The sequence below is a fragment of the Pteropus medius genome, unplaced genomic scaffold (genome assembly GCF_902729225.1).
Source record: "Pteropus medius unplaced genomic scaffold, Ma_sr-lr_union100, whole genome shotgun sequence".
In the NCBI taxonomy this organism is placed as follows: Eukaryota; Metazoa; Chordata; class Mammalia; order Chiroptera; family Pteropodidae; genus Pteropus; species Pteropus medius.
Window position 1 is genome coordinate 62,605,845 of NW_024349800.1, and position 15,356 is coordinate 62,621,200.

The following is a 15,356-nucleotide window of genomic DNA, read 5'->3' on the forward strand; positions in this document are numbered from 1 at the left end:
TTTCCTTAATCTGTTTAGGGGAGTTCAAGCCTATTTTTTCAGGACCAATTTGACAAATCTAAGAATTCCTAGCCTAACTCTGGGGTCAATTTACCCCCTGGTCTGATTGACCTGTGCCCTCCTACAATTTAGCTACACGTGTCAAAAGTATATTCAAATGCAAACTTGCTATGCACTAAAAAATGCAAAACAAGGTTTAAGCAAGCCTACCTAAGTGAACAGCAAACAGAAGATCATCTATAAAGGCCAATTTAGGTCTAGTTATTAAATTCTAATGCAGTGGAAGTATTTAGATATTTTAGCCAATTCAAAATCATTACATTTTAATAGTATAAGTTCTTCTACTAATCACAATTATTCTTTGATTCTTCCAATTGTTACTTGTAAATATTTTTACATGATTTAACAACATAAATGCTCTACTCATTTCAAATGTGCCTTTCCATTTGGAAAATTTGTATTTCTTAATTGTATTGCCTGTATATTATTGTTAGGCAGCTGTGCCTGCTTAATCTTTCCCTCATTTTTGGATAGTTATGTTTTTCCATTTCTTTTTGTTATAAAGCTACTAAAATATTTTTTTACCTTGTTTTGAATGCCTCAAGGATACCAGAATAGGATTTGGCAGCGGCGGCACGGGGGGGTGGTGGGGTGGTGGTGGTGAGTGTAAACTCTTTTTCTGATAATTGCTATTCCTTACTATACTGTCATCTCTAAACCAACCAAATTTAGTGCCCCCAAAGAGTGCATCTCTTTCTCTGCAATCTCATTAATACTTTGTTTTTAGATTTTTTAAAGTTTCTAATTTAAGTAGGTGTCAAATAGTACCTCTTGGCTGTTTTAATTTTCCAAGTATTTAATTACTAGTAAAGTTGAATATGTTTTCAAATGTTGCGTTTTCCTCCCATTTCTTTTTTTCTTGGCGTTCTCTGACCAACTAACTGTACACTGGGGACTTAAGAGATATAAATATAGCACTTGCTTCCTGCTAATCTAATGTCACTCTCAGTTCAGAAATATTTTCTAATGATAGGATGATATCTACAGTAAAGTGTACCTAATAAATGTAGGTAACCTTTTGTTTGTTAATTCAAAAGACATGCATTCAGCCTCCACTATTTTACGATACCAAAATCTGGAGAGACATCGAAGAACAGTATAGACATGCTTTCTGCTCCACAGGCTTAAAGTTTAGTTTTAGCATGACATATTTCAAGCTTTCTGCGATTTAAAGGGAATCTGTGGTAAATTAGGAATGAAAATCTGCTTTGTAAACCTAAATCTTCATACAGGGAACATGCTTAATTCTGCTTACAGTACACCTGAATGTGGGAATGTACCTCTCACTTGGTTGACCTTCACACCATTTGGCTGGACAACCTGTTCGCTCTGGTTTCCGGTTGGGCTACAAACCTGAAATTAAAACTTTGTGACTCAGTACAGCTTGCGCAGAGCGATGCCCTACCATTGGGTTGGCAGACAGCACACCACCAGAGAACAGACTCTCCCCTCGGGCGGTTCCCGGACTCCCCAGCTTTTCTTCAAAACATGGCCACGCCCCTCAGCCCACCTTCTCAGACCATTCTGCGGGTTAGCCCAACTCTCACCGCCTCTTTAGGCCCCTCCCTTTGGGCTGTGCCCTTCACTTCGCTAGGGCTCCGTCCTACACTGAGATTCCTTTCTTAGGACCCTACTACTGTCCGTTCCTCTCAACGTTGTATTTCTCCCAAACTTGCACCTTGCGTTGGCTCCGCTGGAACGCCCTTGTCCCCGGGGCGCCAAAGTAGCCACTCCTATCCTCTGGGCCACCTTTTTCCTCCCACTCGCGAGCATATGTTACACACATTCATGGTCTGGGGAGGAGGTGGAGTGAATCTTTGAAGCCCGTTTTACGACAACGTGCGGCTGCGCGCCGTGCCTGACGGCAACGCCGCACTGTTCTTGGGGAGGTCACTCCGGAGACGGTTTTGGCTTTGGGGTGTGTGGGTCGGTGGCACTATGTGGCACGTCTGTGCGCGACGGGCCCACAATGCGACCACTAGGCCAAGATTCAGGGCTCAATGGATAGCCTTGCGGGAGGGACCAGGAGCTCCGTGCGTGACCCCGCGGGTTGGTCCAGCTCCGGTTCGTTGCAACAGCGCGACCACAGGGTATGGCAGAGTCCGGGCACTCTGCACTTGGCGCCACAGCTTGTGGTCCACACAGCGGAATCACTTCCTGCTGCAGCTTTTGGGATCGCCTGGCCGTCGCTATTATAGTCTCCCCCCGCATCAGAAGGTGAGCCCCAGAACTGTCCTTCGCAGGACTCTGTTGTCCTTCAGGGCCGACTTCTTGGCCTCGGATCTTCCCCCAGAGGCTTCAGTGATCCTCCACCTCCCTCCCAGTGTATGTCATTGTCACTTCTCCAATATCGGGCTTTGCTGTAGCTCTTGAGCTTCCTTCTCCGGAGAAGAGCTCCAAACCTGGGGCTATATGTGGTTGTCTGCTAAGGTACGTGCTCTGTCAGAGCCACAGGACAGTGGAGCGGGAAGCCTGTCACTGGAGGGCTGGTGGCAGGAACTGCTTTTGTATCAGCAGCGCCAGCTTGTGATGGGACTAAAAATGTTTGCATTAAATTAAATTAAATTGAATGAAACATTAAACCAGACGGAGAGTTAAATAGCCTTTTTAAAATTTAGTGTTTCTCCTTTTTCTTCTCCAGGTTCCATTGCCCTCTCTTTCTCCCACAATGCAGGCAGGCACCATAGCCCGTTGGGAAAAAAAGGAAGGGGAAAAAATCAATGAGGGTGAACTAATTGCAGAGGTAAGTTTTAAAATATGGAAATTAGAAGAGACTGGCTTAGTTAAACTGAGCATTAACTTTCTGAGTGGGTAGTTATATCTTTTGCTTAATAAACTGTTTATTCCAACTTGATATTAGAGAAGGTTGGCAAGATAAGTTGTCAGCAGCTAGCCGAACTGAATTTTAACTAAGATTTGAAAAAAAATTTCTTTTCATATCTGTGATAGAAGCTTTAATTTCAGATGAACTGTATGATTGTAAACAGAAGCTATTATTAATCTTCATACTGGCAGCACAAGCCTAACTCCTTACTTTTGTGTTAAAAGATTGAAACTGATAAAGCCACTGTTGGATTTGAGAGCCTAGAGGAGTGTTACATGGCAAAGATACTTGTTGCTGAAGGTACCAGAGATGTTCCAGTTGGATCGATCATCTGTATCACAGTTGAAAAGTGAGTAGTACCCTGGTAATTTTTACTTAGGTGATTAGTGGAGTATTTTAACCCAGAATTGAGAAAATGGGAGACTACTTCTATCATAGCTGAATTTGCTTTATAACCCCGTTATATATATATGCATTCTTTCTCTTCCTTAGACCTGAGGATATTGAGGCCTTTAAAAATTATACCCTGGATTCCTCAGCAGCACCTACCCCACAAGCAGCCCCAGCACCAACCCCTGCTGCTGCTCCTTCACCACCTACACCTTCTGCGCAGGCTCCTGGTAGCTCGTATCCCACTCACATGCAGGTGAGGCTCAGCCTCTGGGTGTTTGCTCTAGAAAACGTTATTTATTCGTTATTTTTCATCGAAGTCTATTACATTCTAGAAACTGGCATTAAATATGGCTATCATGTCATTTGAAAGTAAATAGAAATTTAAACATGAAAATTGACAACTTTTATTTCTAGTTATTTTCAGGTGTGTGAACTTTGACAGTTCGTTTATTTATTTGTTTGTTTGTTTATTTACTTATTTTTATTATGGTGCCTTTGGTTGACGAAATCCAGTAAGTTTCAGTTGTACAATTCAATAGTAAGGCATATATATATATATATATATATATATATATATATATATATATATATATTGCATTGTATATTTCTTTCTTAGACAGTTTCTTTAACCTTTCTCCCCCATAATGTAGTAGCCAGGATAATGCTTGGCATTTCTCATTCAAGAACATTATGTTAGATTTTGAGGATGATTTATATTTATATCTCTCTACTCCCTGTATAAATAGAGTTTTCAGTAGGCCTCAGGTGCTGTCTATTGAATGAAAGTTCCCAATTGGTGTTTTCCTGTGACATGTGGTATTCTGTTTTCTAAAAGTGGATGAAGGAGTCCAGTAGTATTAAATGAGAAAAGGAACAGTAAATAATAAGTATAGAATAGACATATATAATATAAATAGCATTGCAACAAAGCTGAGACCAACAATCACTGTTGATTCTATTAACTAAATTAGTTTCTAAGAAACTAAGTCACTTTATTAAATATTAGGGTTATCGTATACATATTTGTGTGTTTCAGATATTGGGAATAAGTAAAAACCACTATCCTTTTTCTTTTCTAAAATATTAAGACTAGAACTTTTCCTTCTTCATTTGCAGAAATTTCTGTATAGGAATCATTTTTATCTTTGGATGTAACGTTCTACTCCATGGTCTGTTGACACGTGCGCGCGCGTGTGTGTGCACGCGCGTATATATTTATTTTTCAATTACAGTTGGCATATGATATATTAGTTTCAGGTGTATAACATAGTGATTAGACGTTTATATAACTTAAAAAGCGATCACCCCATTAAATCTAGTACCCATCTGACACCATACATAGTTGTTACAATATTATTGACTATATTCCTTATGCTGTACTTTACATCTCTGTAACTATTTTATACTTCTTAATTCCTTCCCCTTTTTCACACCTCCCCCCAACTGCCCTCCCATCTGGTAACCATCAAAATGTTCTCTATATCTATGAGTTTGTTTCTGTTGTGTTTGTTTACTTTGTTCTTTAGATTTCACATGTAAGTGAAAGCCTATGGCATTTGTCTTTCTCCGTCTGACTTACTCCACTCAGCAGAATACCCTTTAGATTCATCCATGTTGTTGCAGATGGCAAGATTTCATTTTTTTTTAATGGCTGAGTAATATTCCATTGTATATATCTACCACCTCTTCTTTATTCATTCATTTATTGATGGGCATCCAGATTGCCTCTATATCTTGACTATTGTAAATAATGTTGCATGGAACATAAAGATTCACATGTCCCTTTGAAGTAGTGTTTTGGGTTTATTTGGATAAATACCTAGAAGTGGGATTACTAGTTCCTTCTTTGTCTATTGTCATAGCCTTTGTTTTAAAGACTGTTTTGTCTGATATAAGTATCACTACCCCAGCTTTTTTGTTTGTTTCTATTTTCATGAAACATTTTTTTTCATCCCTTTACTTTCGGCCTGTATATGTCTTTTGATCTGAAGTGAGTCTCTTGTAAGCAGCATGTGTAATGGCCTTGTTTTCTTATTTTTTCAGCCACCCTATCTTTTGATTGGAGCACCTAATTCATTTTATTCAAAGTAATTGTTGATAGATATGTAGTTATTGCCATTTTTTTAATTCGTATTTTTAATCTTTTTTCTTTTTTTGTCTTAAAGAAGTCCTTCCAACATTTTCTGTAATACTGGCTTTGTGGTGATGAATTACTTTAGCTTTTTTTTTGTCTGGGAAGCTCTTTATCTGTCCTTCAGTCTAAATGACAGCTTTGCTGGGTAGAGTAATCTTGATTGTAGGTCATTGCTTTTCATCACTTTGACTCTTTCCTGCCAATCCCTTCTTGCCTGTAAAGTTTCTATTGAGAAATCAGCTGACAATATTATGGGAGCTCCTTGATAGATAACTAATTGTTTTTCTCTTGCTGTTTTTAAGATTCTACTTTTTGTCTTTAACTTTTGTCATTTTAATTATGATGTGTCTTGGTGTGAGCCTATTTGGGTTCATCTTGTTTGGGACTCTCTGCACTTCCTGGGCTTGTAAGTCTAATTCCTTTTCCAGGTTAGGGAAATTTTCCATCATTATTTCTTGAAATAGGTTTTCAATTCCTTGCTCTCCTTGTATGCCTATGATGCAAATGTTGTTATGCTTGATGTTGTCCCAGAGGCCCCTTAAACTAGCCTCATATTTTTGGATTCTTTTTTCTTGTTGCTGTTCAAATTGGGTGTTTTCTGCTACCTTTTCTTCTAAATCACTGATTTGATCCTCTGCTTCATCTCATCTATTGACTCCTCTTAAGGGATTCTTCATTTCAGTTATTGTAGTCTTCATTTCTGACTGGTTCTTTTTTATGTTTTCTATCTCCATTTTTATGTTTCTTATTTCTTTGTTAAAATTCTTACCGAGTTCCTCTACTCTTCCCCTAAGTTCATTGAACATCCTTATAACCAGAATTTTGAACTCTGCATTTGGTAGATTGCTTCTCTCCATTCTGTTGAGTTCTTTTTCTGGAACTTATTTCTTTCATTTGGGACACGTTTCTTTGTCTTCCTGTTATGGCTGCCTCCCTGTGTTTGTTTCTATTTATTAGGTAGAGCTGCTAGATGTCCCAGTTTTAGTCGAGTGGCCTAAGAGTAGTAGGTGTCCTGTGGGAGCCCAGTGATGCAGTCTCTCTGAACACCTGAGTCAGGTGCTCCAGGTGTGTCCCTTGTATTGGTTGTGTGTGTCCTCTTGTAGTTGAACTTTGTTTGCTGTTTGCATGTCAGTGGGAAGGATTGACCCTCTGGCTGTTTGGTTGTGAGGAATGGCCGTTGACTACAGTGGAGGAGTCGTTGTACAGGGGCTGACTCTGTGGAGAAGATTTGCTTTAGCAAGGCTCTGGTGCCTTCCTAGTCTGCTTTTTGGGTGTGTCATCCTTGGATGTGGCCCTGGGTGGTGCTCCAGCTCAGACTGAAGCCAGCACCAGGCAGGCAGGCCACTGCCTCCTGGGAGGGGCCCTGCTACAGGCCAAGTTTAGTCGTAGCCTGTTCTCTGCCCAGGGCCACCTGACATGAGCCACCAACCAATCCACAGATGGCTGTCACCTACGCTGGGCTTGGATGTGCCTCAAGGGGCCAAGCTGTGAACCGAGGCAGACTACCACTAGTGCTGGGCTTGGGGCTGCTGAGCAAGAAATATGGGGCACACTGAGAGTTTTATGAACGTTTGAGAGACTTTAGGAAAGTTTGCAGCATGAGCCAAGACAGGCTATTTGTATGGAAAATCCACTGGAAGTGGCTTGGGTGGGCCTGCACGTTGGGTAGGGGGTTCTCAGGGACTCACCATGGCGGTGTGACCAGTGTTAACCAGGTTGATGGAGACTCAAATATGGTGGCTGCCTGTGTCTGTATGCTGGGAGGAGTGAGGGAACAACAAAGGAACAGTGGCTTCTGCCAGCACTTCTGTCTGGGGGAAAGCTCCCATTCAGCTCTCGCCCTGAGGCCAGACAACTTAGTTCCTCCTTATAAGTCCCTGGCATCTTTTGAGCTGCTGTGCAAGCGCTGGAGCTCAGAGCGAGTTTGTCAGCTGGTAAATTTATGGACAAGCCCCTTAAGAGGAGTGCCTGGGACTCCCAAAGCCCTCTGTCTAACTTAACCACAATCTCCACTGATTTTCATATCCAGATTTTGTGGGGCCTTCTCTTCCTGTCACTGGAACCCTGGCTGGGGAGTCTGTTGTGGTGCTGGGACATGGTTCTCTTGGGGTCCTCCACAGCTGAGCTACCCCTCCTGATTTTTAACTGCTACATGCAGTGTGGGTCTAGCTCCTTCTGCGTCTCTGCCCCTCCTACCAGTCTCGAGGTCACTTCTTCTGTATGTCCTTAGTTGTAGGACTTCTGTTCAGCTAGACTTAAGGCGATTTTCACTGATGATTGTTCTGTAGTTTAGTTGTAATATTGATGTAGTCATGAGTGAAGGCAACCACAGCATCTACCTACTTCGCCGTATTGACTGGAATCCCTCCGTGGCATATTATTAACAATTACTCATGATGAAGTTTTGCCTGGTGTTCAGTTCACACATTTATTTCATCCTGGTCAGATAATTCTGTCTAACATAAAACTTAACTTCATTTCTATTTATGCTTATGGTTTTGTGTGCAAGTGTTAAGGTTGTGTCTTAATTATCCTTTTAGATACTGTATAGAGATTATCAGCTCCACTAATTTCTTTTTTAAGTGAAGATTTTCTATTAAATTTATTAGGTTAATAATGGTTAATAACATTATGTAAATTTCAAGTATACAACTTTATAATACAACATTTGTATATTCTATTATGTGCTCACCATCTTAAACCTAGTCTTTCATCATCTTGTATTTAACCCCCCTTTACCCTCTTTGTACTCCCTCCACCACTTTTTCCCTCTTGTAACCACCATTCTATGTCTGTATCTATGAGTTTGGTTTTTTTTGTTTTGTTTGTTCATATATTGCTTTTTGTTTTATATCCCACATGCAAATGAAATTATATGTTTCTTGTCCTTTTCCATCTGACTTATTTCACTTAGCATAATATTCTCAAGATCCATCCATGTTGTCTCAAATGGTAGTATTTCATCTTTTATATCACTGAGTAGAATTCCATTGTGTGTATGTACCACATCTTCTTTATCTCAGGTCCACTAATTTTTAAGAAGTAGATGAAAATGACAATTCTGAAAAAGAAAAACACAAAAATATTCTAATTAGAGTTCTGTTTCGTTTTACTTTTTCCTCTTATCTTCCTGAGACATCAGTTGAAATGATTTTTCTTTCAGCATAATCTTGTTGTTAATTAGATACAAATGACTAAAATACAGCAAATAACCAAGTAAACATCCAAATTCAATAGACACACAAGCCATATAAATAGGAAAGCAATTTTTAATTTAGATCAGCCGATCTGGTATTTAGATTTTATTGGGGTGGAAGTGACTGTTGTAAAGAACAGTTCTTAATATTAGTTTTTTAAATCTTGGAAAGATATTTGGGAAGTTTGGGAGAAATGCAGTGTCCGTTGAGTGAAAAGGTGGATGCTAATACAGAGCATAACAAAATTTTAATGGAATAGTCTGGATCAAGATCATTCTGTGAAAGTGAAAAATTCTGGCCTAATCTTAGTGTTAAAAAAGACAAAAAGAGGCTCTTTGCTTGTATATTGAGGAGTTAATTTTGGCTGTATAGAAAGAAATCTTTCCCATCTGCTCATTGCTTTTAACTTTGGAGAGTGGGTTAGAGTATCATGGATACTGTAAAGATTAAGATTTGCAGGATGATTTAACGGTGGGACATTATTTAGCACTTGCTGTTGTGAGGGTATCAGGCACATGGGAATTTGGATTATCACAGACACTAACATCCATAAAACTAAGCTTGCCTAAGTGCCATTGTGTCTAGGGCTTCATAGTATTAAGCAATAATTGTTTGTTTCTACAGGTGGTTCTTCCTGCCCTCTCTCCCACCATGACCATGGGCACAGTACAGAGATGGGAAAAAAAAGTGGGTGAGAAGCTAAGTGAAGGAGACTTATTGGCAGAGATAGAGACTGACAAGGCCACTATAGGTGAGATTTCTTCAGCTCTTAATGATTGAGACACTGAGTTTTCCAATGAGGGAAGAGGATTGCTGTCCTATAATGAGTGAGTGATAACATAAAACATTTTAATTCTTGGAATTCATTTCCTGGAACAGGGTATTTCATAACGAAAGTGTGCATGGTCAGATTTGTCAGTTCCATACTGCACTTTCCTTGAATCAGGGATATATAAGCTTTAGAGGTTATTTTAGGCTAGAGTTTGCTTTTTAACCTTATTATGTTACTGAGAAGCTATATCAGAACTTCCATTCTCTAAACTAGACAAGGAAAAATGAAGAGAAAATAGGAGAAAATAACTTCCAAGGTAGGAAATACCGAAGAATTTAAGATGACTTCAAGGGAAAAACTGCAGCCAGTATTTAGATTATTTTCATAGTTTGAGAATGACTGATAGAATATATTATATCTGTTTAGATATCATATTTCCATAAATTTCCTTTCTAATTCATTTTTTATGCTTAGAACAAAACCCACATAAAATCATATGTTTGTGATAATATTTATAGATATTTCTAGATAAATATATTTGTTTTCTATCTAGTCCCCAAAGATGCAGTGGGAGATTCTGGGCATCCTCTGCAGTGGCTGTTTCATATTGTCTTCTGAAATCATGAAATCATTGGTTTTAAACCCCATGATTCCTTTTGATGGCATCTTGGGGCAAAGGAGGGCTTAACAAGCAGGACTCTACTGTGTGCTGTCCCCTTCCCTCACTTTCACCAGGGCAGCTCCTTTTTATCTTTTTTGCCTGTTGTGCTCCCTTCCCCATAAGATATCAGAAGAAAAGATTATGTTTGTTCAAACAAAAAACCTTGGGAGCAGTAGGTCTGCTGTGCATACCAATGTTGCTGTAGAGGCCGATAGTCTAGAGACTATAGTCACTAGGGAAGTATTACCTTGGTCAAACTCTTTAAACTGTGTTGTGGCCTTCGAGTCTTTCCTTTTTTCTTTTTAAACATACTTTTTACTGGATATTATTTCTCATCTGGAAAATGGAAGGATTCATCAAAGATATGGGGGAGGCACAATGCCAAGATCCAAAAGGCAAAAGTTGTCCTCTGCAATGGCTTTAGTTTTACTTTTGCAAACGTTCTTGTTTGGGTTTCTTTTAAGAAAAGCAGCATCTCAATGAAATGTAAGTTGCCAATACCATAGAAACCCTAGTAATTCTGTATTTCTTTACATTGAAATATTTGATGTAATACCAAATGTAACCTCTTTGAAAAACTCCAGAGATGCTTTTAGAGATGTAATCCTACATCACTGTCAAGCCTAGTAGGTCCTTTAATTTAACATCCATGTAGTTCTGATCTTTAGCAGTACACGTGATGCCATCTTGGAGTCTTGTGGGTCTGCATAGGGACTGCCCTTGGAGTTGTTTTTAGGAAAATGTTTAGAACTAACCCCTATCTGTAATCTCTCATAGTTTTATTTAATAGATCTTTATTTAGTATTTACTTTGTACCAGGTACTATTTCTAAGTACTTGAAAAATATTTCTTCATTTAATTTTCATTAAATCCTTGTGAGATACTATTATATTACCCATTTTGTAAGTAAAAAAGCTGAGACACAGGGATTAAATAGATTGCAAATGTTATATAGCTAGTTTGAAGGAGAAAAGCCTTCTACTTAAAACTGTGCTTTGAGTTTGGTGGGATAGTGGGATCCTTTAAGTTCCATAATAGTTTTTCTTTTTATTTAAGGTTTTGAAGTACAAGAAGAAGGTTACCTAGCAAAAATCCTGATCCCAGAAGGCACTAGAGATGTCCCCCTAGGAACGCCACTCTGTATCATTGTAGAAAAAGAGGCAGATATACCAGCATTTACTGACTATAGGCCAACTGAAGTAACTGATTTAAAACCACAAGCACCACCACCTATTCCACCCCCGGTAGGTATGCTTCTCTAATTGAGGGAACACTTATTTTACCCTTTTCTAAATTAAGGGATTGGATTAGGTGATATTTGGGTTCCTTCCAGCTCTAAGATTCTATGAATGAGAAAGGAAATAGTCAAATAACATTTGTGGAGACCTACAGGGTATGTGGCACTGCACTATTCACCTATGGTCAGTAATTTGATCCTTGTAGCTTTATTATCTTCCTGCTGTCTTGAGTCCTGTTGAGAACAAAGCTGAGGTGACATGTTTCTTTTCTGCTTTAGGTGTAGATATGCATATGGAAGGTAATGCTTTGTTCTCTATTTTCTACAGATTTTATTACATAATCTTTGTCACTGTCAACACTCTTGTTATTCACATATTCTAGCGGGTCAGGTTTATATTTGTAATACATTGGAGTCTTGACATAACATGACTTGTTTTGCATAGAATTTAGTCTGTCACTAGGTACTATATGCTATAATAGGAACTTGTACGAACTCCAAGCATTGATAACACTATAGCAAGGCTTCTGCTGATGTCAGAATCATAGTTTAGACTAGGTACACATTTTTGTCAGCTAAATCTTGATTTCTGACTGCTATACATTCATGGAGAGCTGGCAAGTAGTAGTGTTGGTTTATTTTTTGAGGTACTTTCAACATGGAACCTTCTAGCTTAATTTATTATTTTGAAGTTAGGGTAAGTAAAAACAAAACCATCTTGGTTATGGAAGAGAATGACAATAAAGAAACAGTGAGAGAATAAGTGAAGAAAAGCGATAAGGATATTATATACTAGTCAGCAGTATTAAATTCCATGCCTTTCTATGTTATCATGGAATAAGATGACATTGTTCTGTCTTTGACATAAAATATTGCTATTATTGATGTTGGTATGTTTTGGTTAAATAGGAAAAATGTGCATTATGATCTTTGCAAAAAGATAAAAATTATTTAATTACCATAGCTTTGACTTAATAAAATGTAAACTTTCGATCTTTCAGACCAGTATTTGCAGTGGTGAATTAACAATTTGTAACTTTTTAAAAAGGTGGCCCCTGTTCCTCCAGCGCCCCAACCTGTAGCCCCTACACCATCAGTCACCCGCCCAGCTACTCCTGCTGGACCAAAGGGAAGGGTGTTTGTTAGCCCTCTTGCAAAGAAATTGGCAGCAGAGAAAGGGATTGACCTTACACAAGTAAAAGGTAAGTCTGTTTGTATGGAATGGAGTTGTGAAGCTAAAATTTAATTGAGTTTTTTCCGTAAGACTAGCAGCTTCAACTATATATATACATACATAGTCCTCTTAACTGGGATAGTGGGGTGAAGAAGGAAGGAGGGAAATACCGCCTTTGTTGCCACCACAGAGTAGAGAAGCGTAATTATGCTTTATTTAGTCTTAAGATCTGCCTATATAATTTAGATAGCTTTATTCATTCTTTGTGTTCACGGGAATTGCCTAATTATTGGTGAAAATATAATGTGCTTGTTCAGCAGAGTTGGGTTATACGACTGGATTATATAATGAGATGAAATCTCTATTAGGGCTATGCTGACTGTAGCAATAAACAAAACAAAACATGAAGTTTGGGTGATTAAAATGACTTAACATAATAAAATTCATATTCAGCTGAACTAAAGCTCCCTGAGAGCAAAGGAGAATGTTTTACTCATCTTTTTTCTCCCCAAAGAAAAAGTATAGCTTAGTGATAAGAGCATGGGGTCTGAATGGCACCATCTAGGATTTAATCCTGGCTTTATCATTTTCTGTGTACCATGCTCTTCGGTGAATTACTTAACTTGTATATGTATTTATTTGGGGGGACTTTTTTATTAAAGTTATTGCAGTGACATTGGTTAATAAAATTACATGTTTCATCGTATATATCTTTAGATGAATTACTTAATCCATCTGTTTTTACATCTGTAAAACAGATAATTACATTAAAATGGATAAAGTGCTTAGAACAGTATCTAGACAATAATAAAACTCAATACATATTCATTTTGTTCATATTATTATTGCCTCATGTTTAAATGTTTTTAAACTAATCTAAAATTTAATGTAGGGTAATTAAGATTCATATTTGGAAAAGGGTAGAAATTGCTATTCCTGGAAACTAGTTTGATGGCCAGTACTATATGCTAGTACTACACATTAATTTGTACAACACTTTTTGAAGTAAAAATTATCATTCTCTATTTTTTGGATAAAAAATAGACTCTTAAAGGATCTCTCTTTTTTTTAAGTAGTAAAGTTACTGTTTGAATCTAGATTTGTTTAATTCTAAAGCCTATATTTTTCCCACTACCCTATATTGCCTTCTGTTTTTATATTCTACTTGAGAAAATAGTGTTTTATTTTCCCAGTTGTCCAGATGTAGGCACTAAGAGCTGGTTATCATGTCTCAGTCTATCGTTTTGTGGTTAGAAGGCAAGCCAATCTCCAAAGACATAAGAGTAGAAGTTTACAAATTTTTTGGACCTTAGGGCTCTTGTAATATTGGGAGACCCTTTTCTCCATCTTAATGTTATTTCAATAGTATATTGCCATTCTTTATATATATATGATTAGAATCAGGGACAGCAATATAAGTTGGAATAGTCTTTAATGGGAGGAGGGATTGGGTTAATAATTATATCTGAAGAATTTAGACAAGTAAAGAAGGACCATTTATTAGGTACTTAGCAACGCTGGCTACCTTACTAAAGATACAAATGGGAAAATCCAGTATTCTTATACAGTTAGAGTTAGGTGATTCATTTGTTATTTAACCCATTTCTTGTTTAGAAAAAAAAAGTGCAGCTCTCTGCCAATGTTAAATTTAATTTTACATAAGCACATTCTTTGAGGCTGAAGCAAATCTGACTGGTTTTCAATATGAAAATAAAATAGAAAAACTTTTCTTGGGGTTATTTTGAGACAGAACTTGTCTCTCATTCTAATGTAACAGAAATGTATATGATGATCAGTATTTAATAATTTTTTTCATGCGGTAAATTTCAAAGCATAAAACACCACAAAGCAGAACATCTAGGATTTGACATTTTCAGTGATCGAGAATTACTATGTTTTGTAAATGGGAATACCACTACTAAAAACAGAATGCTATATAAATAGAACGATGTACTTTGTTTCCAAAGACTTTTGATATGCGATGCAAAAACAATAAAAAGGAGATATTTTGTGGCACACTTTAGGGGTAAGGTTAGGACTTTAATCCGCAGGTTATCTCGGGGTAAACGCCGCAGCTGGAGGCGCTGCTGGCGAGTATTCTCGGGGCAAATGTGAAATGTGTTAGGCAAATACTCATTGAGTATTGTCTGTACATCCAACATTTTCTCATGAGACAGGATTTCAGTTTCAAGGGGTTATATTACCAACAATAAAGAATTAAAAGAACAATGGGAATATAGCTTAGTATTTATGAGTGTGAACTCCGGAGCTGGAATGCTTGGGTTTGAACTCCAGTTCTGCCATACGCTAGCTGCATGACCTTTTATGTCTCAGTTTTTTTCATTTGTGTATAAAAATAATTAATACCTCATACGTGGTGAAGATTAAATAAGTTACTAAACAGTAATTGCACATAGAAGTCATATATAGGTATTAGTTATAATGATAAAAACAACATTATTATTAAATAAGATGATTTGAATGCTAAAGAAGAAATAAACCAGATGATATACTAGTGACAGGGTGAGTATATGTTCAGTCTTGCTTGCTTTTAGACAGGGTGGTTGGGGAAGATCTTTCTGATGAGGTGACATTTGATCTGACTTGGAAGATGAGTCAGCTATGAGCCAACCATGTGAAAAACTGGGGGAAAAGCATTTTGGGTAGAGAGACCAATAATACACATTCTGAAGTGGGCAAAAGCTTGGCTGTGTGAGGACATAAAAGTGGCCTGTGTTAACGGAGCTTAGTGAAAAGGGTCCAGTGGTAGGAGGTGAATTTGGAAGAAGCACAGGGGTGAGAACATAAAGGGCTTTTACAGGTCGTGGTAGAATTTGAATCTTATTTAAAGTATAGTAGAAAGCCAGTGAAAGATTAAAACAAGGAAATGACATATTTTAAAAG

General features: G+C 37.9%; 1 protein-coding gene across 1 annotated transcript in view; it reads left to right on the forward strand.

Moving 5' to 3' along the window:
• The first annotated feature begins 1,672 nt into the window (after positions 1-1,672).
• Positions 1,673-15,356, forward strand: part of DLAT (dihydrolipoamide S-acetyltransferase) — a 28,416-nt gene continuing 14,732 nt past the window's right edge. Inside the window, exons 1-7 of the mRNA XM_039887901.1 lie at positions 1,673-2,277; positions 2,702-2,803; positions 3,109-3,233; positions 3,377-3,530; positions 9,233-9,359; positions 11,098-11,285; positions 12,327-12,480. Of these exons, the coding sequence (XP_039743835.1) occupies positions 1,999-2,277; positions 2,702-2,803; positions 3,109-3,233; positions 3,377-3,530; positions 9,233-9,359; positions 11,098-11,285; positions 12,327-12,480 (1,129 nt within the window). The 5' untranslated portion in view covers positions 1,673-1,998. The remainder of the gene's footprint in view (positions 2,278-2,701; positions 2,804-3,108; positions 3,234-3,376; positions 3,531-9,232; positions 9,360-11,097; positions 11,286-12,326; positions 12,481-15,356) is intronic.